The following is a 22,774-nucleotide window of genomic DNA, read 5'->3' on the forward strand; positions in this document are numbered from 1 at the left end:
CACCAACAGTGGATTAGGGTACTTTTTCCCCACATCCTTGCCAGCATTTGTTGTTAGTTGATTTCTGTATGAAAGCCTTTCTAACTGGGGTGAGGTGAAACCTCATTGTGGTTTTGATTTGCATTTCCCTGATGGCTAGTGATCTTGAACCTTTATTCCTGTGTCTGTTGGCCATTTGGATTTCTTCTTTTGAAAAATGTTTGTTGAAGTCCTTTGCCCATTTCTTAACTGGGTTGTTTGGTTGTTATGGAATTTTTGATCTCTTTGTATATTCTGGCTATTAATCCTTTATCAGTTGCATAGTTTGCAAATAATTTCTCCCATTCTGTCAGTTGTCTCTTCACTTTCCTGAATGTTTCTTTTGCAGTACAGAAGCTTCTCAATTTGATGTAATCTTATTTGTTAATTTTGACTTTGATTGCCTGTGTCTCTGGAATCTTTTCCAAGAACTCTTTGCCTGTGCCAATATCTTGGAGGATTTCCTCAATGTTCTCTTAATTTGATAGTATCTGGTCGTAGGTTTAGGTCTTTAATCCATTTTGAATGGATATTTGTGTAAGGGGTACTGCTTCATACTTCTGCATGTGGGAATCCAGTTTTCCCAGAACCATTTGTTGAAGAGACTGTACTTGCTCTAGGGATTGGTGTAAGCTCCTTGGTCAAATATAAGTTGGTTGTAGATGCTTGAATTGGCTTCTGGCATTTCTATTCTGTTCCATTGGTCTATCCATCTGTTTTTGTACCAGTACCAAGCTGTTTTGATTTTAACTGCCTTGTAGTATGTCTTGAAACCTGGTATTATGATGTCTCCAGCTTTGTTTTTGTTGTATGAGATTGGTTTCACTGTTCGGGGTCTCTGGTGTTTCCATATGAATTTCAGCATCATTTTTTCTAGATCTGGGAAGAATGTCTTTGGTATTTTGATTGGTATCTCATTGAATCTGTAAATTGCTTTCAGCAGAATGGACATGTTGATGATATTGATTCTTCCAATCCATGAACATGGAAGATTTTTCCATTTTCTTGGTATCTTCTTCTATTTCTTTCTTTAATGTTTTGTAGTTGTCATCATAGAGATCTTTGACATCCTTGGTTAAATATATTCCAAAGTATTTGATTTTTTTGTAGCTATTGTGAATGGGATTAATCTTAAAAGTTCTTTCTCAGCCAAGGCATTGTCTGTGTATACAAAGGCTATTGATTTTTGTGTATTAATTTTATATCTTGCTACTTTACCAAACTCTTCTGTGAGTTCCAATAGTATCTTGGTGGAGTCTTTTGGATCCCATGTATATAGAATTATATCATCTGCAAATAGGGATAGTTTGACTTCCTCTTTCCCAATTTGTATCCCTTGATTTCTTTTTCTTGCCTAATGGCTCTGGCTAAAACTTCCAGTACTATACTGAAAAGCAGTGGTGAGAGTGGGCATCCCCGTCTGGTACCAAATCTCAGTGGAAATGCTTCCAACTTTTTCTGTCAATAGGATGCTGGCCGTGGGTTTTTCATAAATTGCCTTGATTGTGTAGAGGAATGTTCCTTCTATACCCAGTTTGCTTGGAGCTTTCATCATGAAAGGGTATTGTATTTTATCAAATGCTTTCTCTGCATCTGTTGAGATAATCATATGGTTTTTTCTTCAGTTTGTTAATGTGATGTATCACAATGATTGATCTGTGAACATTGAACCATCCCTGCATACCAAGGATAAATCCACTTGGTCTGGGTGAATGATCTTTCTGATGTATTGTTGGATTCGATTGCCTAGAATTTTGTTGAGGATTTTTGTGTCTATGTTCATCAGGGAAATTGGTCTGTAGTTCTCTTTCTCTGTTGCATCTTTTTCGGGTTTATGGATTAAGATGATACTGGCTTCGTAGAAAGAATTTGGGAGGATTCCCTCCCTTTCAGTTGTTTTGAATAACTTGAGAAGAATTGGAGTTAGTTCTTCTTTAAATGTCTGATAGAATTCAGCAGTGAAGCCATCCAGTCTTGGGCTTTTCTTTTTGAGAGAGTCTTTATTACTGATTCAATTTCCGACGTGGTTATGGGTCTGTTTAGGTTTTCATGGCTCAATTTAGAAAGGTTGTATATGTCCAAGAATCTATCCATTTCTTCTAGGTTTCCCAGTTTGTTAGCATATAGCTCTTTGTAGTAGTTTCTGATGATTCTTTTTATTTCTCTGGTGTCTGTTGTTACATTTCCTTTTTTTATCTCTAATTTTATTGATTTGGGTCTTCTCTCCTTTTTTTTGCTTAGTTGGGCCAATGGTGTGTCAATTATGTTTATTTTTTCAAAAAACTAGCTCTTTGTTTTGCTTATCTTTTGTAATTTTTTTTGTTTCAATTTTGTTGATTTCTTCTTGATTTTATTTTATTTTTCTCCTACTAGTTTTGAGTTTGGTTTGCTGTTGTTTTTCTACATCCTTGAGATGGATTGATAGCTCATTTATTTGGTGCCTTTCCAATTTCTTGATGTAGGCACTGATCGCTATAAATTTTCCTCTTAACACTGCTTTTGCTATATCCCATAGTTTTGATATGTTGTTTTGTCATCTTCATTTGATTCCAGAAATTATTTTATTTCTCTTTTTATTTATTCTCTGACCCACTGTTCATTCAGGAGCGTGTTGTTCAGTCTCCATGTGTTTGCACATGTTCTTGAGTTGTTGATTTCCAGCTTCATTGCATTGTGGTCTGAGAAAATGGATGGTTTTGATTTTTTTTGAATTTGCTGAGACTTGCTTTATGGCCTAGCATGTGGTCAATCTTAGAAAAAGTTCCGTGTATTCTGCAATTGTAGGATGAAATGTTCTGTAGATATGTTAGGTCCATTTGGTCTATAGTGTCGATTAGCTCTGCTGTTTCCTTGCTGATTTTCTGTCTGATTGATATGTCCATTGCTGAAAGTGGGGTCTTGAAATCCCCTATTATTATAATATTTCAGTCTATGTCTCCCTTTAGATCCCTTAACATGTAACTAGCCAGGTGCCCTGTAATTAGTTGCATATACGTTTATAATAGTTACATCTACCTATTGAATTGACCCCTTAATCATTACATAGTGCCTTTCTTTGTCTCTTTCAACAGTTTTGTGGTAAAGTCTATTTTGGCTGATATCAGGATGGCTACACCAGCTCTTTTTTAGTTTCTGTTAGCATAGAATATCTTTTTCCATCCTTTCACTTTCATTCTGCCTGCATCTTTGGTAGTGAGATGTGTTTCTTGTAGGCAGCAAATATATGGGTTTTGTTTTTGAATCCATTCAGCCAGTCTGTCTTTTAACTGGAGAGTTGAGGCCATTTACATTCAAGGTGATGATTGCTAAGTAACAATTTTGCCCTGCAATTTTTCCATAAATATTCCTATTTTTTACTTTGGATTTCCTTTATACTTTTACTGGGAGATTTTCTTCCTTTACCTTCTTTTGTAGTGAGGACCATGTTTCTGTGTTCCTGTGTGCAGCATATCCTTAAGCATTTTTTGCAGGGCTGCACTCTTTCTACTTTTTAAAACTATTTTCTCCTAGACTAAGAGCAGTAAGCTCCCTCTCTGCTCTACCATCTTAATCTTCCACCAACCTTTAAAGCCCTCTCATATATCTTCTTTGGTGAATTGTCTGTTCAGCTCTTGCTTGCTTTTAATTAAGTTACTTGTTTTAGTATATTTTGGGCTATTTGTTAGTATATTTTGGAGAGTGGCCCTTTGTCAGATGTGTGTCTGCAAATATTTTTTTTCAATCTTTGGCTTGTCTTCTCATTCTCTAGATGGTGTTTCTCATAGTACAGAAATTTTTAATTTTAATTAAGTCTATCATTTAAACTATTGTTTTTGTCATGGATCTTGCATGCCTTTAGTTTTGTATCTAAAAATTTATCACTATACTTAAAGTCAATTAGATGGTCTCTTATATTATCTTTCAGAAGTTTTATATTTTTGGCATTTTATATTTAGGTGTATGATCCATTTTCAGTTGATTTTTATAAAAGGCATAAAGTCTGTGTCTGGATTCATTTTTTTTTTCAATATGGTTAGCCAGTTCCAGCATCATTTCTTGAATACTTTTGTGCTTCCTTGTATTGCCTTTGCTCTTTTGTTAAAGTTTAGTTGACTATATTTATGTGGATTCATTTCTGAGCTCTCTCTTTTTTTTTTATCTCTTTGTCTCCTCTTTTGCCAATGCCACACAGTCTTGATCACTGTAGCTTTACAATAAGTGTTGAAATCAGACAATCAGTCCTGCAACTTTATTTTCAATATTGTGTTGGCTGTTCAGTATCTTTTTCTTTTCCATATAAACTTTAAATTCAGTTTGACTACCTCAAAATAATTTGCTGGAATTTTGATTGGGACTGCATTCAATAGCTAGATCAAATTGGGAAGAACTTGACAACAATGAGTCTCTGTCCATGACTATGGAAGATTTACTTAGTTCTTTGATCTCTTTCATCAGACTTTTGTAATTTTTCCTCATATTGTAAATATTTTGTTAGAGTTATACCTAAATATTTTAGTGTTTTAGGATAGGAATGTAAATGGTGTTATGATTTTAATTTCAAGTTCTACTTGTTCATTGCTGGTATAAAAGAAAGTGACTTTTGTATATTAACCTTGCTTATTAGTTTCAAGAGTTTTTTGTTGATTCTTTCAGATTTTCTCTTTAGATGAACATGTCATCAATGAACAATGACAGTTGTATTTCTTCTTTCCAGTCTGCATGTCTTTTATTTCCTTTTCTTGTTTTATTGCATTGGCTAGGAGTTTTAATATGATATTGAAAAAGAGTAGTGAGGGAATATCCTTGCTTTCTTCCTGGTGTTAGTGCAAAAACTTTGAGCTGCTTATCATCAAGTAGGTGTTGGCTGTAGATGTTTGTATAAATTCTTTGTAGGGTTGAGGGAGTTTCCCTATATTACTAGTTTGCTGGGAATTTTTGGAAAAAAAATGTTATTTTTGAAAGGAGAAAGAGATAGAATTAAGAGAGATCATATGAGCTGGTTCACTCCCCAGATGCCCTACAAGTAGGGTCCCCAGCTGGTGCTGGGCCAGGCTGAAGCCAGAAGCTGGAACTCAGTCTGGTCTTCTACACCGTGGCAGGAACCCAACTACTTGGGCTATTACCTGCTGCTTCCCAGGTGTGCATTACTAGGGAGCTGGCAGCAAGAGCAGAGCTGGGACTCACACTCAGGCACTTGTGTGGGATGCAGGCTTCTCAAGTGGTGTCTTAACTGCTGTGCAGATGCCCATTCTGCTGAGAATTTTTATAATGAATGGGTGTTGGATTTTGCAAATGCTTTTTTTATCTGTTGATATGATCATGTGATCTTTCTTCTTTAGTCTACAGATGTAATGCATTACATGAATTGATTTTCAAATATTGGACCAACCTTGCATATTTGGGAAAATCTCACTTGATTGTGGTATATAAGTTATTTTTATACATCATTGGGTTTGATTTGCTAAGAGTTTGGTGAGAATTTTTGCTTCTATGTTCATGAGATATTCGTTTCTAGTTTTTTTGCAGTGTCTTTCTCTGGTTTTAATATTAGGGCTGTTCTCGTAGAGTATGTAAGAAAGTATTCCCTCTGCTTCTGTCTTCTGGAAGAGTCTTTAAGAATTGACATTATTTCTTCCTTAAATGTTTGGTAGAATTCACAAATGAACCTCTCTGAGCTTAGGGCTTTCTGTTTTGGAAGATTGTGAATTATTGATTCAATTTTAAAAATAGATGTGGGCCTGTTCAGATAGTCTCTTTCTTTTGCATGTATTTAGGCAGATTGTGATTTTCAAGGAGCTAATCCTTTTCATCCAGGTAGTCAAATATGTGGGCATAGAATTGTTTTTAATATTCCTTTATTATCCTCTTAATATGCACGGGATCTGTAGTGATATCCTCTTTTATTTCTTTTTTTTTTTTAAGATTTATTTATTTTATTTGAAAGTCAGATTTACATAGAGTGAGAAGGAGAGGTAGAGAGAGTGGTCTCCCGTCTGCTAATTCACTCCCCAGTTGGCCGCAGTGGCCGGTGCTGCAATGATCCAAAGCCAGGAGTCAGGAGCTTCCTCTGAGTCTCTCACGGGAATGCAGGGGCCCAAGGACTTGGGCCATCTCCTACTGCTTTCCCAGGCCATAACAGAGAGCTGGATTAGAAGTGGAGCAGCCAGAACTCAAACTGGTGCCCATATAGGATGCTGGCACTGTAGGCGGCTGCTTTACCCACTGTGCCACAGAGCTGGCCCCCCTCTTCTATTTCTAATATTAGCATCTTGTGTCTTCTCTCTTTATTTTCTTATTTACTCCAACTAGAAGCTTGTTAGTTTTATTCATTTTTTCAAAGAGCTGACTTTTGGTTTTGCAGTTTTTCTCTATTACTTTCCTGTTTTCAGTTTCATTGATTTCTGCTCTGATTTTTATTACTTTTTTTCTGCCTACTTGTGGTTTAATTTGCTCTTGTTTTAGTTTCCTGAGGTAGAAATTTAGATTATTGATGTTAGATCTTTCTTCTTTTCTAATAAACCCATTCAGTACTATAATTTTCCTTTAAGCATTGTTATCACTATATTCCACAAATTTTAATGTTTTATTTTCATTTAATTCAAAATGTTTAAAATTTTTCACTTGAGGTTTCTTTTTTGACTCAGTATGTTGCTTAGTCTCAAGCTTTTGGGATGTTCCAGCTGTCTTTCTGTTACTGATTTCTAGTTTAATTCTACTATGTTCTGATAGCAGATACAGTTTGATTTTATTCTTTTAAATTTGTTAAGATGTGTTTTGTGATTTAGAATGTGGTCTGTCTTTGGGGAATGTATCTGAGCTTGAGAAGGATGTATATTCTGCTATTGTTGGATAAAATACTCTATAGATGTCAATTATATCCAGTTGATCGGTGGTGCATTTAAGTCTGATGTATCTTTGTGATTATGGTATCTCTCTTGCTGGGTAACTGTCCATCTACTGTATCTTTACTGATTGTTTTTGCCTGCTAGATCTCCCATTTCTAACAGAGGCATATTAAGATCTACAAGTATAGTAGTGGATTAATCAAGTTCTCTATAGTTCTATCAGTATTTCTCTCACATATTTTAATGATCTGTAGTTAGAAGCATTAAGAGTTAAGTGTGTAATCCTTAGGTGTGTTATTAAGAATTGCTATGTCTTATCGGAATACTGTTTCCTGTATCATTATGTAATGTCCCTTACCTCTGATAATTTCCTTTGGTCTAAAGTCTGCTGTGTTTGAAATGAATATAGCTTCTCTTACTTTCTTTTGATAAGTGTTAGCTTGGTATCTTTCTCCCTCCCTTTTAATTTGTATATAACTTTATATTTAAAATGGATTTCTGAGGGTACCATTTGGTCTAGCAGTTAAGACACTGGTTAAGATGCCCACATTCTATATTGGAGCGCCTAGGTTTGATACTTGGCCCTGGCTCCAAATTCCAGCTTCTTGATAATGTAGACCCTGGAAGGCAATGGTGATGGCCTGGGTAATTGGGCTCCTGCCACATGTGGGAGACCTGGATTAACTTCCTGGTTCCTGGCTTTGGCCTCCAATACAGGGTTTGCCCTCCAATACAGGCTGTTGTAGGCATTTGGGAAGTAAACCTGGGGTGGGAGCTCTCTCTATCAAATAAATTTTAAAAATTTAAAGTATATTTATGACAGCATATTGTTGGGTCTTGTTTTTTTTGATCCACCGTGACACTCACTCTCTGCCTTTTACTTGGTGCATTTAGACCATTGATATTTAAGGTAATTAGGTAGTTGGGTATTATAATATTTTCGAAATTCTTGGTCTGACAATTCCAACGTTTCCCCCATGTCTGACTCTGACTCTGATGCTTATTCTCTGTAGTGTTTTTTCCTGTTTAGTGTACCTTGTAATTTTTTGTTGAAAGATGGGCAGTTATGCAGAGAGCAAAAGGAACTGTGGTAAGTAGGCCATTAGTAATGTTGTGATGAAGTGTGGGGGCCTATGATTACGTCTCCATCTTTTGGTTAGCCTGGACTCTGAACTTCACCAGTGTTTCTCAGCTTCGCCCGCAACCCTTGGGTGGGACAGGATGCCAGGAAGGGGAGTAGTTGAGTATTAACCACTCCTCACCATCATTCCTGCTGCCCGTTGGGTGAGGCTTTGGTGAAAGTTTCTCCGGAGGTGGGCCTTGTTAAGAAGAACACAGGGCTCTGTCATGTTTCAGAATGGTTCCTTTTCCTTGCTCCTTGCTGGAATCATAAGGGATTTCTTTCCCCAGTGTCTGCTGTGAAGATCTAGTAGAGCTCTTGGAGGTGGAGCTCAGAAAAGTGTGTGTGCCCCTCTGCACGGAGTTTTTAGCCTTCAGAGTTGTCTGTACTGAGCCTTCAGCATTTGTTTCTGAGGTTTAGATTCTCCCCGGGCACTGGTTCCTGCAGAGGTTTCTCCTCTGGTCAGTTATGATTCTCTGAATCCCCCTATTTGGGCAGTTTTGGGGGCAGCAGTATGCCCATGACCTCTCTTCTCTGGAGGTGGGAAGACTTGCTGTTTTTTTAGTTTGTTCAGCTTTTTCCTTGTCAGGGTATAGTGGCATCCCATATGGGTGCTGGCTCAAGCCCCAGCTGCTCCGCTTCTGATCCAGCTCCTTTCTAATGGTCTGGGAAAGCAGCAGAGGATGGTCCAAGTCCTTGGGCCCCTGCACACATGTGGGAGACCCGGATGAAGCTCCTGGCTCCTGGCTTTGGCCTAATCCAGCTCTGACCGTTGCAGCCCTTTGCAAGTGAACAAACAGAATGAACATATGTTTCTCTCTCTCTCTCTCTCTCTCTCTCTCTCTCTCTCTCCTTCCTCCCTCCCTCCGTATAACTCAGTCTTTCAAATAAATAAGCAAGGATCTGAGGGCAAGATGGCGGAATAGGAAGGGAGCACACTATTAGTCTGGGGGGAGAGACAGTTTAATAAAAGTGGAGATACTGCAGGGTCAAGGAAGAGTAGGGGAAGAAACAGCAGAGGAAACTCTTCCGGAACTAGTGATTCACAGTGGACCTGCGTGGAGAGCATGGGAGCCCAAGTTCGGGACACCAGCGGCAGAATCAATGCACCAGCGCTGGAACGCGAGGTGAGCCAAACCTCAATAGCCCGAGACACCAGCGGGCAAGCGGAAAGAGGAGACTAGAGGGAACGAGGCTTGAAACTCCGTGGGGAAAAGTTCACCAGGCTAACTAGAAGAGAGAGAGAGAAAAAAAAAAAGTGACCGATACAGACACAAGTTTCTCTCTCTGTCATAAGCAGGGCGACCTCAGGTCTGCACCGGCCCTGAGCCTAGCAGAAAAACCTGACTCTGGGGGGAGGGGTGAAATAACAGGAGATTAGCATCTAACTTGGCAACCCAGTGGGAGACTACAGGAGAATTGGAGCCCACACTGAGGGCAGCACAGATTCCCTGTGTGGTCCTTGGGAAAGAGCTTCTGATCTCTGGCTCCTGTGGGTATATCATTTGCCTGCTAACTACCTCCAAATACGTTCAGCTGTGTGGAATTACTTCCCTTTTGAATCAAAAAAAGAAAGAAAGAGAGATTTACCACACCTAACCTGGGAGTGTCATCTTTGACACACCCTAACCCTGAGGAACCAAACACAGCTCTCAGTCCACACTCATCTCAAGCCTCTAAGGCTCCAATGAAAGCAGACAGTCCACTTAATATAGAGCCATAGTGTAACAAGAAAAACACCACAGTGAAGAAACCAAATATCTCCAACATGCCAAACAACAAATGCAAAAACCGAGGTAACAAGAACAAGGAAGATACTATGACACCCCCAAATGAAAAAGACACCCCAATTCAAGATTACGAAGATGATGAGATAGAAGAAATGCAAGAAGCGGATCTCAAAAAATTGATAAGAATATTAAAAAGTTCTCAAAAACAAATTCTTGAACTACAGAAATCCTTCATGGACAAGATAGAAAATCTCTCTCATGAAAATGAAATATTAAGGAGGAATCAAAATGAAATGAAACAACTAGTGGAACAAGAAACTGTGATAGTGATGAGAAATCATAATGAAATGAAGAATTCAATAGATCAAATGACAAACACATTAGAGAGCCTTAAGAGCAGAATGGGCGAAGCAGAAGAGAGAATATCAGACTTAGAAGACAGAGAACAGGAAAGGAAACAGGCAAACCAAAGAAAAGAAGAAGAAATTAGAAATCTAAAAAATATTGTCGGGAATCTACAGGATACTATTAAAAAACCCAACATTCGGGTTCTAGGAGTTCCTGAAGGCATGGAGAGGGAGAAAGGATTAGAAGGCCTTTCAGTGAGATACTAGCAGAAAATTTCCCAGGTTTGGAGAAGGACAGAGGCATCTTAGTACAGGAAGCTTATAGAACCCCTAATAAACATGACCAAGAGAGATCCTCACCACGACATGTTGTAATCAAACTCACCACAGTGAAACATAAAGAAAAGATCCTAAAATGTGCAAGAGAGAAACGTAAGATTACTCTTAGAGGATCTCCAATTAGACTCACAGCAGACTTCTCAGCAGAAACCCTACAAGCTAGAAGGGAATGGCGAGACATAGCCCAGGTACTAAGAGAGAAAAACTGCCAGCCCAGAATACTATATCCTGCAAAGCTCTCATTTGTGAATGAAGGTGAAATTAAGACTTTTCATAGCAAACAGAAACTGAAAGAATTTGTTGCCACTCATCCTGCCCTGCAAAAGATGCTTAAAGATGTGTTACACACAGAAACACAGAAACATGGTCACTATTATGAAAGAAGGTAAAGGAAGGAAACCTCACAGCAAAAGATCACAGGAAGCTCAATTTCTCTTTGACATAGAATTAAACTCTGATGCTCTGTTAAAGCAATGTGTTAAAGTAATCTATTATGTTCTCTTGATGTCTGTTAAATTCTAATTGTTCAAAAACAGCTGAATTTTTATTAAGAGCTACGGGTTATTTAAATATGTGTTTGTTTTCAAAGATTTGAATAATCACCTTGTAACAATGATCAAATTTGGTCTATGTTAAGTCATGATTTTAAGGAATCTTATTTCAACCAGATATTTTGGATTTTGAGCCTTCATGGCATTCTTGACAGGCATTCAAAAAATCAAAGTTTCAAACAATCTGGTCTCTAAAATTTCCAGTAAATCCTGGACTTTGGTTTTAACAGTTTGGGCCCAGCTGAAAAAATCGAAGGACCTATGTCTCTCATCTTATAGAGACACCTACTAATCAGGCTATTTGGATTATAGTAGAAGTACTGTCAAGATGTGATGTGGTACCAAACTTTAAGTTTCTATAATGGAAAATGCTATTAATACAAATGTTTGAGAATTAAAAAGTCTAATGATCTTGTGTTACTAGACATGATAGTTATCTTAATGAGAAAGCCCCAGAGGCCTAAAGGGTTAAATACTTGTAAAATCCTACAGGTGCTTTCAAAAATACTGTGAAGTAAGCAAGTGCCTCTTGTTGGTTGATGAGTTTATAATTTTAAACATGGCATCTTAAAGTCTTTTGTCATCCATAGTTATATATGATTTGCTGCTCATAAAACTAAAGTGTTGTTGGTTCTGTGTTTAGCTGTCCTCCTATAGGTTCCTATGGACTTTTTCCAGCCACTTCTATTGTATTCAGTACTTTGGGATGGCTCTGTAAACAGATGAAGCCAATAATGTATTAACAGTACCAACTGAGAGAAAGTATGGTTAACTGAGGTTACTAAAAACAAAAAGCAATTCAAATCAATTGGCAATCTACAAAAAGAGTTAAAGATTTTAAAAGCTATTATTAAAATTGCTATATTGGTCTATTATGCTATGTTATATGTGTGTACATATTGTATGTCCACATGGGGAAATTTTATTAAGAGTTTTATTTTAAATGGCTTATAGATAAGATTGTCCATCAATTTAAGCTGCTAAAATCAATCAAAGATACATTTTAATTTGTGTGACCTAAATCTGTGTATCATATGTTTTAAACTTGTTGGTAGAAAGAAACTAAAAACATTTTATATGGTTGTGCTTAAGTTTACTGGTTAAACAAACTACACCATGTTAGATATTTAAGAGGTCTTTTCAAGTACATCATTCTTAAAATTTATAGAAGGCATTGGACCTTCTGGTAAATGTTTTCTTAAGTTGTTATCTAATGGTTGAAACTGTTCGCTAAGTATTCATATGATATTGCTATTGTCAGCAAGCGATCTAGGACTTGCTCCCTCATTTCTCTATTCTAAGCCAAACTTGTTCTTTCATTTCTTTATTCTCTTCAAGGTAGGAAACTAATTCTATTATGAAGGAATCTGTAGGACACACAATTTAATCTTTAGACCTTATAAAAGAGATGGCTAACATTTTTCTATAATAGCATAGCCAAAATAAGAACTTAAATAATAATCTCATAGCTAGATTCACTTCGCCTTCAGCGAAGTAAACAGTAAGTAGAAAAAACCTCCCTTTCAGACCAAAGGGAAAGAAAGTTTTAAAGTGAGAATATAATTTTCCTCATGGGCATTGTCTACTTTAGAAAAACTACTACAGAACATGCCTGTGACTATAGACTTGTAGTTCAGGCCACCGAAGATTAGAGATGGGACACGGGCACTCCCTTGACTTGCATCCTCTGGTCTGCTTTAACACAAACCAGGAGGAAAAGAAAGCTAGGCATCAGAAGCAATGGGTGGCAGGCCTATTAATGGCTGATCTGTACAGTGATCTGCCCTCAGGGAGACCCAACAGGCCAGTCCACTGCAGTGGCTTTCAATGTGGTAAGCCTGGGCTTCAGCAGAAGTCAGCTTGTGAAGAGCCCTGGCAGCTCTGCCAAGAGTTGGATCACTGGAAATGGACTTGCCCTGGAGTCGAAGGATGCCCAGGTCAGAGCCACAGATCTTATTGGCTCTAAGCTGAAAAGCCCTTCACTCAGCCCAACTTCCAAAGTGACCACTGCAGCTGAGGGTATGGTCAAGTAGGGTCAGCAACATTGCAGGCAGAACTGTAAATTTCTTGTTAGAGATGCCCCCTGCCTTTACCTGGCCAGCTCTCCTCCCAGGCCAGCCAAGTAATGAAAGTCAACAGAGTGCCTTCCCCTAGGAGGTTCACACCTCCCTTAGGATATACCCCATGTGAAGAGATAGATAGGTCTGGGCCTCTTAACGTACAAGGCCTAAAGCCCACCAGATTATTATCAAGCCCCTTCTATCAGGTTCTATTTGCCTCTCAATCAGAAAACTTAATTGTAGCTTAGACAGCACCTTTCTTAGCTCCTCTAATAATGACTCTGTCCTTTGTTCTAGACCCTGTCTAGCGCACTTGGGCCTCATTCCTTTGTAATCATAACCTCTACTCTACCTCCAATAGCTCTACTCCCAACCTGTGTGTACTGATGGTCCTCTTCCCCACTTAATGCTCTATAATTGTTCTAACCTGGTAAATGCCACTCTTAGGATCATTGGTTACTATCCTCACCCTGTCTTTTATGACCTTGTCTAAATATGATCAGAGTTGGTGAACTCAAAAGGCTTCCATAGCCTTGGCAACTCATGACAAGAGCCTAGGGTGGTTACTGGCACCATAAATTAGAGTGTCAATTTGTTGGGTCTACAACAGGAGTCACTGTGCACTTGCTCCTCATGTGGGATCTCTGTCCTTAATGTGCTGTACATTTTGATTTAATGCTATAACTAGTACTCAAACAGTATGTTTCACTTTGTGTTTCTATGTGGGTGCAAACTGTTGAAATCTTTATACTAAATTGATCTTCTGTATATAAAGAGAATTGAAAATGAATCTTGATGCAAATGGAAGGGGAGAGGGAGTGGGAGAGGGGAGGGTTGCGGGTGGGAGGGAAGTTATGGGAGGGGGAAGCCATTGTAATCCATAAGCTGTACACTGGATATTTATATTCATTAAATAAAAGTTAAAAAAAAATAAAATTATCTGAGTGGCAACCTAAAAAAAAAAAAAACAAATAAATAAGCAAGTCTAAAAAAAAAGATTTTGAATCTTTGCTTGTTAATGACAGTAGTTACAGAGCTTGGGCTGGGAGTAGAGATTATTGTTGAATAACTGTAACAAAGTGAGACTTTAAAAAAAACTTCTTTTTTAAAAGATTTATTTATTTGAAAGGCAGAATTTACAGAGAGAGAGAGAGACAGAGAGAGAGAGAGAGAGATCCTCCCCAAATGGCCCCAGTGGCTTGAGCTGGGCAAGTCCAGAGCCAGGAGTCAGGAGCTTCTTCTGGGTCTCCCACTTGGTCTAAACACTTGGGCCATCTTCTGCTGCTTTCCAGGCACATTAGCAAGGAGTCTGGATTGGAAGTGGAACAGCCAGGTCTTGAACCATCATAGGCAACAGGTTTACCCACTATGCCATAAACCGCCCCCCAAAAACTTTTTTTTAAAGAATCTTGGTAAACAGATGTTGTCTCCCTATGAGGTCAGGCAGGACATTGATGGATCTTCTCAGTGGGGTTGATCTTTGATGCTCATGGCCATTCCTGGCTATCTCCTCAATGGTAACAATCCCACTCTTTGAGGGTGGATTTGAGTTCTCAGACCAACTGAAGGATTTTGGAGCTATGTTTGGCAAACCCAGTAAGTTCATGACGATGGATGTTATTTTGGAGTGTTTAAAGTGAAGGTGCAGAGAAATATGTCTAGTTGCTATCTTTTCGGGAAAATGGGGGAGAACAAGACTTTAAGAGTATATTTACATTTTGCTGTGTATGGAGAGAAACTATAATCGAATGCAGAGAACCTGTTTCCCTGAGATATGGACGGGAGCATGGAGTTGGGCAGAGGGCTGGAGACAAGGGTAGGGGTGGGGTATTTTCATTGACTACAGCTTTGTGTATGTCTGTTTTTGAGCCAAAAATTGAGACATATTTTTTTAAGTTAAGTGTTTCTATAAAGCAAAGGCATTGTTACATTATTGGGGTTTTAGAGCCAGAAGTAATGCCTTGGTCTGTCTCTGACTTTGGAACCTGCTGAGAACCTAGTGTTATGATTTATAGAGTTGATTGGATGTTATCCCGAGGTTGATCATTACCTTTTGTTTTATATATATGTTTTATATATATGTATATATATATATATATAATATTCTCTATCTCAGTACTTTTTTGCTTGGAATTCTACATTGACATTAAAGTTGCTGCTGTACTGCTTTCCTTTTGAGCTGTGTCTGTTAGCTTTGCTTATGCTTCTGTTTTAAGGTAAGGTGTGCCTTTCTAAACAACACATACTTTTATTTCTTTTTTTTTTTTTTTTTGACAGAGTGGACAGTGAGAGAGAGAGAGACAGAGAGAAAGGTCTTCCTTTGCCGTTAGTTCACCCTCCAATGGCCGCTGCGACTGGCGCACCACGCTGATCTGATAGCAGGAGCCAGGTGCTTCTCCTGGTCTCCCATGGGGTGCAGGGCCCAAGCACTTGGGCCATCCTCCACTGCACTCCTGGGCCACAGCAGAGAGCTAGCCTGGAAGAGGGGCAACCGGGACAGAATCCGGCTCCCTGACCAGGACTAGAACCCGGTATGCTGGCACCACAAGGCGGAGGATTAGCCTGTTGAGCCACGGCGCCGGCCCATATTTCATTTTAAAATTCCATCTGTAATTCTTTGTTCCTCCTTAGAATTTTTTATGTTAAAAATATTTTTGCAGCTGGTGCTGCAGCTTACTAGGCTAATCCTCTGCCTGCGGCACCAGTACCCCAGGTTCTAGTCCTGGTTGGGGTGCTGGATTCTGTCCCGGTTGCTCATCTTCCAGTCCAGCTCTTTGCTGTGGCCTGGGAGGGCAGTGGAGGATGGCCCAGGTCCTTGGGCCCTGCACCCACATGGGAGACCAAGAGGAGGCACCTGGCTCCTGGCTTTGGATTGGCACAGCACGCCAGCCATTTGGGGGCTGAACCAACAGAAAAAGGAAGACCTTTCTCTCTGTCTCTTTCTCACTGTCTAACTCTGCCTGTCCCCCCAAAAATTTTTTTTTTGCTTCTAGCAGATACTCAGAGCAAATACATTTAGTGTTATAATTGTATCTTTCTACCCCTTTTATACCTCCCTTTACCTTTTAATGTATCTCTTGCTAACTTTATCTTACTTTTTCTGTAACTTAAAAGGCAAACAACCTACTTTTTTATTTTTATTTGAAAGGCAGACAGACATACAGAAATAGATAACAAACAGCACTCCCATCTATTGATTCATTCCCCAGATACCTACAGTGGCTGAAGCTGTATCAAGCTAAAGCTGGGAGCCAGAAACTCAGTGTAGGTTCTGATGTGGATGACAGGGACTCAGCTACTTGAGCCATCCCCTATTGCCTCCAGGGTGCCCATTAGCAGGAAGCTAGAATTGGGAGTGGAGCTGGGACTCAAATGCTGTCTTTCCAATATGGGATGCAGGTGTCCCAACTGCCATCTTAACTAATAGGCCCAACACCTGCCCCTATTCTTTTTTTTTTTTTTTGACATGCTGTATCAAAATTTATTAAATCATTTATCTAGAATATACAGAAGACCAACTCAGTATACTAAGTAAAGATTTTAACAGTTTGTACCCACCCACACCACCAGGTATAAAGTACAGATTGAGAGCAAGTTTTACAGTTATTTCTCATAGTACAGTTCATTAAGGATACATGGGGAATAAGTGCACAGTGACTCCTGTGTTGATTTAACAATTAACACTCTTATTTTTGTCATTGGTGAACACCCAAGGCTCTTGACATGAGCTGCCAAGGCTATGGAAGTCTTTTGAGTCCATAAATGCTGACAGTATTTAGACAGGGCCATATGCAAAGTGGAAATTCTCTCCTCCCTTCAGAGAAAAGTACATCCTTCTTTGATGACCCCTTCTTTCTTTTTCTTTTTCTTTTTTTTAAAAGATTTTATTTATTTCTATGAGAGGTAGAGTTACAGACAGTGAGAGGAAGAGACAGAGAGAAAGGTTTTTCTTTCCATTGGTTCACTCCCCAAATGGCCACAATGGTCAGAGCTGCACTATCCGAAGCCAGGAGCCACGAGCTTCTTCCTAGTCACCCATGCTGGTGCAGGGGCCCAAGCACTTGGGCCATCTTCTACTGCCTTCCCAGACCATAGCAGAGAGCTGGATTGAAAGAGGAACAGACGGGACTAGAACTGGTGCCCATATGGGATGCTGGTGCCACAAGCGGAGGATTAACTTATTACACCATGGCGCCAGCCCCACGGCCCCTTCTTTCCACTGGGATCTCACTCACAGAGATCCTTCATACAAAACATTTTTTGCCACTATATCTTGGCTTTCCACACCTGAAATGCTCTCATGGGCTTTTCATGCAGATCTGAATGCCTTAGGGGCTGATTCTGAGGTCAGAGGGCTATTTAGGGTGTTTGTCATTCCATGAGTCTGCTATGTGAGTTGCTTCCCTTGTTGGAACTTTCTCTCATTTTTAATTATATCGTTATTACCAGACTCTTGGTCTTATTTATGTGATCCATTTGACACTTAATCTTATCTGTATGATCAATACCACACTTAATATCACTTTGTTATGTAAGATGCTGCCCCTATTCTTTATGCATATGGATTATTTTTTGATGTCACAAAAATTATACATAATTTATTCCTTTATGAATAAAAAATGAACAATGAAGCGTTTATATAGCCTGCCTGTGTTAATCAGAAGAGTGTTCATTTGGTGCTATAAATGTTGGTCTGTGTGTTGATATCTGTCTGATGGATTTCTCACCATACCTGAAGCCAACTTTGAATCTTTAAAGAGTCTGTTAATCCCTGGAACATATTTGTAATCCAAATAGCATTCCCTGCCCTGTGAAAGTGGGCCTTAATTGAACTGACAATTAGGAATTTTGACCATCTTTGTGTAGGAATTGGAACTGTGTGCAAAAGAGGCCAAGTCCTTAAAGGCAGTGGAAGAATCTCAGTGCTTCCAGCTACAAGCCATAGATCACTGGCCTGAGGAACAGCCCCAGAAGCAGTGGGTGAAGGATCCATGTTCTGATCTTCCCAAGCATCTAGATGCTAAGGTGGCACCACAGCCCTTGAAAGAGAGTGGTAAGTACCAAGAATCTGGGAACATCAGAGAAGGCAGCCTGTCTTGCTCAAGGAGAGGGGTGGGGAGTAAGTAAGGGTGTGTGGGGAAGAAGGATGTGTAGAATTCAAGGAATGGGTGGAATGGTGGCTGATGGACCCGGTTCCTGAGAAGTAGGGTCAGTGGCATTGTGAGAGAGGATGCAGCTCTCAGTGATGCTGGCACACTGTACTGTATCTGCAGGCAGGTAGTAGATGCAGGCCGGGACTGTGCTGAGCAGTAGTCACGGCAGGTCAGGGCTGCCATCTCACACATGGCACACCACTCGGGATAGCTTGGGAACTACACATTCCAGAAGGGAAGTAAGAGGGGGAGAGCTGCATGGCCGTGGAGGTGGTTTGGTCCAAGTATGGCTTTTGGAAAGCTGACTCTTAGAGGGAGGTGGTTTTGGAGGAACTAGAGCTTGGATTTCTAATCCTTTTTTCCCCCTCAGCTGTCCTCACTCCCCGAGTCCCTGCTCTCCCCAAGATGGGGAGTGTTGGAGATTGGGAGGTGGCAGTTGAGTCGCAGGTAAGTCATTTGCTCTTTCTTTCCTGTCATTACTACTCTTGTTCTCTTGCCCCCCAATGCTCCTCCTCTCAGTCCATGGCCTACCCTCAACAAAAGGCCACACGGCACATGGTGTTAGTCTTGTCCCTGTCTCCCAGCCTCCCTTTGGTTGTGCTGCTCCTTACATATGGTTCCCTGCATTCCTCTTAGCTTTCCTTGGGCCTGGGAGGGTGTTCAAGGGTCAGTGATGATTGGGCTCCTTTTCTTGCACCCTCACAGGAAGCCCTGGGCCCTGGCAAACCAGAAGAGAAGGAGTTCTGTAAGGACCCCCTGGGAGATGACTGTGGAGACCATGTGTGCCTGGGTAAGGAAGCAGTGCTCTCTGAAGGTGCCACCTGGTTTCTTCTGCTCCCAGTTCCCAAGGAATGCTTGGTCCATTCCCTTATGAATCATGGCTCTGACATCTCTGGACTTTCAGAGACTGGAAGATTTGCCCTTTGTAGCCTATGCTGTGATGGCAGGGATGGAGTCTTCCCTGGTGGAGGCTGCAGGATGGCTTCCAAGAGCCTGCCCTCTTGGGGCTCATTACCTTCCTTCCTTCAGGGCATTTGCCCCAGTCCAGGGACTGTGCCTTGTCCGCTTTCTCAGAAATCCAAACTTCTGGCACCAGGTGGGTTCTGTCTGTCGGGGGCAAGCTCAAGTGAACTAAGCTCATGAGATGGATGTATTAAGCCACGATGAGAAAGAAATGTCACAGGGCTCAAATACTTGACGGCCTGCTGGTCAGCTCAGGCTCCTTTCTCTGTAGGCCCCCAACACGGAGAGCTGCAGAATAACGAGAATTTCCTGTGGGATCTGGGATCACTGAGAGGGGAGTTGGACTCATGGCTGGCATAAAGCAGAGGGGACTGTGACAGGTGTGACTCTTGGTAAGGTCAGATGTGAGAAGGTCGTTGGCCACTTGCTTGACTGTGGTTCACGCAAGGGGAAATAGTGCTCGATGCTCCCAACTTTGGCTGAACTAGATTGAAGCCTCTTACGGTGCTGGATGCTTTTTCATCTGGTTCTCCTCAAGGACTTACTTTCACTGAAGGCTTCCTATTTTGTTTGTGCTTGGAGCTGTTGGGACAACAATTTTTTAAACTTAGCTGACTGTTTTACAAAATGAGGAAATTTACTTCGTCACATTATTAGAAGTCTAGAGGAGGACATGCTCCAAGCATGATATACATGAGCTCAGCGGCGTTCTAGTGGGCATGGTCCCCGCCGGCCTCGGGACACTATCACAGTCAGAAGAGGGATGCCAGTGGTAATGGAGGCCACACATCTCCTAGCAGGAGACTAGGACCTCCCTCCCTCCCCCCTCTACCTGATAACATACACTGCCCTCTATTCCAGCCGTGGAATTCAGTATGGTTGGGCCCCTGTAGGTCATGTGCCCATCTGTGGACCGAAGCAGTCACTCCTGTATGTGATACATTCCATAACAACAACGGAAAAGCCAGTAAACAAAGCAAACTGCACGCTTCCTGGTACTTCCAGTTACCTCTCCCCATCCCTCCAGACACTGTAAGGGATTGGTATTGGAATTTCTCATCAGCCTCTTTCCAGGAAAGAATGTATGTTTTAGGGACATTTTGAACAAATGCTGTTCAACAAATCATTTCTACTCAGTCGTTGCTCTTCTTTTGTTTGTATAGGAGTTCCAGTTTCAAAACCAAGTGTCACCTCTCAGCAAGAGCAAGGACCAGAGTTTTGGGGCTTAAGCCCTGTAAATTCTAGGGAAAGGAATGCTGCAGATTATAGCCCGGATGAGGAGCAAACAGAAGCAGCCCCAGCATTGGCCTGGAAGGACTCTAGGGCATGGGAGGAACAGTACCAGTGGGATGTGGAGGACACGAAGGTGTCGGGTGTTCACTGGGGCTACGAGGAGACCAAGACCTTCCTGGCAATTCTCAGTGAGTCTCCTTTCTCTGAGAAGCTCCGCACCTGCCACCAGAACCGCCAGGTGTACCGGGCCATCGCAGAGCGGCTAAGGGCTCGAGGCTTCCTGCGGACACTGGAGCAGTGTCGCTACAGGGTCAAAAACCTCCTACGGAACTACCGGAAAGCCAAGAGCAGCCAACCCCCAGGGACCTGCCCCTTCTATGAGGAGCTGGAGGCCTTGATGAGGTCTCGGATGACCGTCAGAGCCACAGACAGCCCAGGAGAGGCCATGGCACTCCCCAGGTTGGGGGACAGTGACGCCGAGTTGGATGAGCAGGAGGAAGGGGGCTGGGAGCCTGAGGAAACAGCAGAATGCTGTAACGGTGCCGGCCCGGCCACTGAGGAGTCTACCCAGGGACACAAGATTTCAGGGGGCCCAAATCTGCTCCAGAGTCGAATTGGTAAGAACATGGGAGCTTGATGGATGCAGATTCCAGCCCTCCTGCCAGCCAGACTGCTGTTCCCTGAGGTCAGGGTACAGACTGCAAGGCTGGGTTGGTGGTAGAATAAGGCACTCATACTCCTCTCTTGTTCTGGGACCAAGTCTCCTGGCTGGGTTTTCTTGGTTAAAGATGCAAGCACTTCTAAAGTGTTAAGGGACCATAAAAGAGGGAACTCAGTATTTCCCAAAGTATGTCACTGGTAGTGTGTGTTACTGGGGATGATCACAGGGGTTAGGTGAGTGAACTTTGAATTCTACTAGTTCTATATTTCTCTCAATGTGTCTGAACAAATTACTTAGCTAAAGAAAGATAGTGGAGTACTGAACAGGTAGAGCAGAAATCAGGACAGTGCAGACTAGAACAGGTGATGTGTGGGGAGTGTCCAGTCATTGAAAGATGGAAACGCTGGGGCCAGCGCCATGGCTCACTTGGCTAATCCTCCACCTGCAGCACCGGCATCCCATGTGGGCACCGGATTCTAGTCCTGGTTGCTCCTCTTCCAGTCCAGCTCTCTGCTGTGGCCTGAGAGGGCTGTGGAGGATGGCCCAAGTGCTTGGGAAACCAGGAAGAAGCACCTGACTCCTGGCTTTGGATCGGTGCAGCGCTGGCCGTAGTGGCCATTTGGGGAGTGAATCAACAGAAGGAAGACCTTTCTCTCTGTCTGTAACTCTACCTGTCTGATTAAAAAAAAAAAAAAAAAGGAAAGATGGAAACGCTGACGCCCATGAGCTGGAGCATCTGATCTGAAGAAACAGAGGTAGGAGCAGAGCCCATGGCCCTTGCCTGCCCATGTGAGGTGGGTTTTTCTGTACCCTGCTGCATCCTGGGTCACATCTTGTCCCCACAGGAGCTGATATTGGACAGCTCTTTAGGGCTCTTTAACGCCCATTAGGCCATCTTTAGTCAGGTTCTACTGTAGGGTTCTTTGAAGTCAGTTGATGTGTTCAATCATTAGAGATTCTCAGCTGCCATGTTTTTAAAAAGACAAATTCATCAGGTAAACAGAGGATATTTTATTCAGAAGATAGAGGGAGAATCCTGTGGGCCTTTCCCTGAACCACTCAGCTGAAGCCATGGGCATGGGGCCACCTGCTAGGATTGATACAGTATGGTCACTCATGTTCTCCCCACCAGCCAAGACTCATAGGTGTCAATAGAATCACTTATAAGGGGGTGGGGTGAGATGCTCTAGCTGACTCCCCCCCACACCCATGAGAGGCCAGCAGCATTCTCCCGAACCACCCTGGTGCTTTCTGGATGCCTGGGTTCTGGGTATTTAGAAGGAGAGGTGACGCTGACCACTGATGACCTAAATAATCTCAGTAAGTCTCACACTTCTGAACTCTTCACTCCTGACAGCAGGTGTGCACTGGGGCTACGAGGAGACCAAGACCTTCCTGGCAATTCTCAGTGAGTCGCCTTTCTCTGAGAAGCTCCGCACCTGCCACCAGAACAGCCAGGTGTACCGGGCCATCGCAGAGCGGCTGTGTGCGCTGGGCTTCCTGCGGACACTGGAGCAGTGTCGCTACAGATTCAAAAACCTCCTTCGAAGCTACCGGAAAGCTAAGAGCACCCATCCCCCAGGGACCTGCGCCTTCTATGAGGAGCTGGACTCACTGATGAGGGCTCGGACTTCAGTCAGGGCCCTGGCGACTGTCAGGGAGGCCCCAGGGCTCCCTTGGTCTGGGCAGAGCAGTATTGAGACCTGGGCTGAGATGGCAGGCGAAGATGCCATCAAGCCTGGAACTCCAGACACAGGTAAGCCTGGAGTCACTGC

The 22,774-nt window shown here is 41.9% G+C and overlaps 1 protein-coding gene across 5 annotated transcripts in view; it reads left to right on the top strand.

Moving 5' to 3' along the window:
- Positions 1–22,774, top strand: part of ZSCAN20 (zinc finger and SCAN domain containing 20) — a 46,787-nt gene that overhangs the window by 16,792 nt on the left and 7,221 nt on the right. For 4 of the 5 annotated variants that reach the window (XM_062190917.1, XM_062190918.1, XM_062190919.1 and 1 more), the window contains exons 3-7: positions 17,856–18,042; positions 18,513–18,589; positions 18,848–18,932; positions 20,269–20,955; positions 22,357–22,755. In XM_062190917.1, coding sequence (XP_062046901.1) covers positions 17,856–18,042; positions 18,513–18,589; positions 18,848–18,932; positions 20,269–20,955; positions 22,357–22,755 — 1,435 coding nt within the window. The remainder of the gene's footprint in view (positions 1–17,855; positions 18,043–18,512; positions 18,590–18,847; positions 18,933–20,268; positions 20,956–22,356; positions 22,756–22,774) is intronic. The other variant, XM_062190922.1, reaches the window with a different exon arrangement.

The sequence above is a fragment of the Lepus europaeus genome, chromosome 5 (genome assembly GCF_033115175.1).
Source record: "Lepus europaeus isolate LE1 chromosome 5, mLepTim1.pri, whole genome shotgun sequence".
Taxonomy (NCBI): Eukaryota; Metazoa; Chordata; class Mammalia; order Lagomorpha; family Leporidae; genus Lepus; species Lepus europaeus.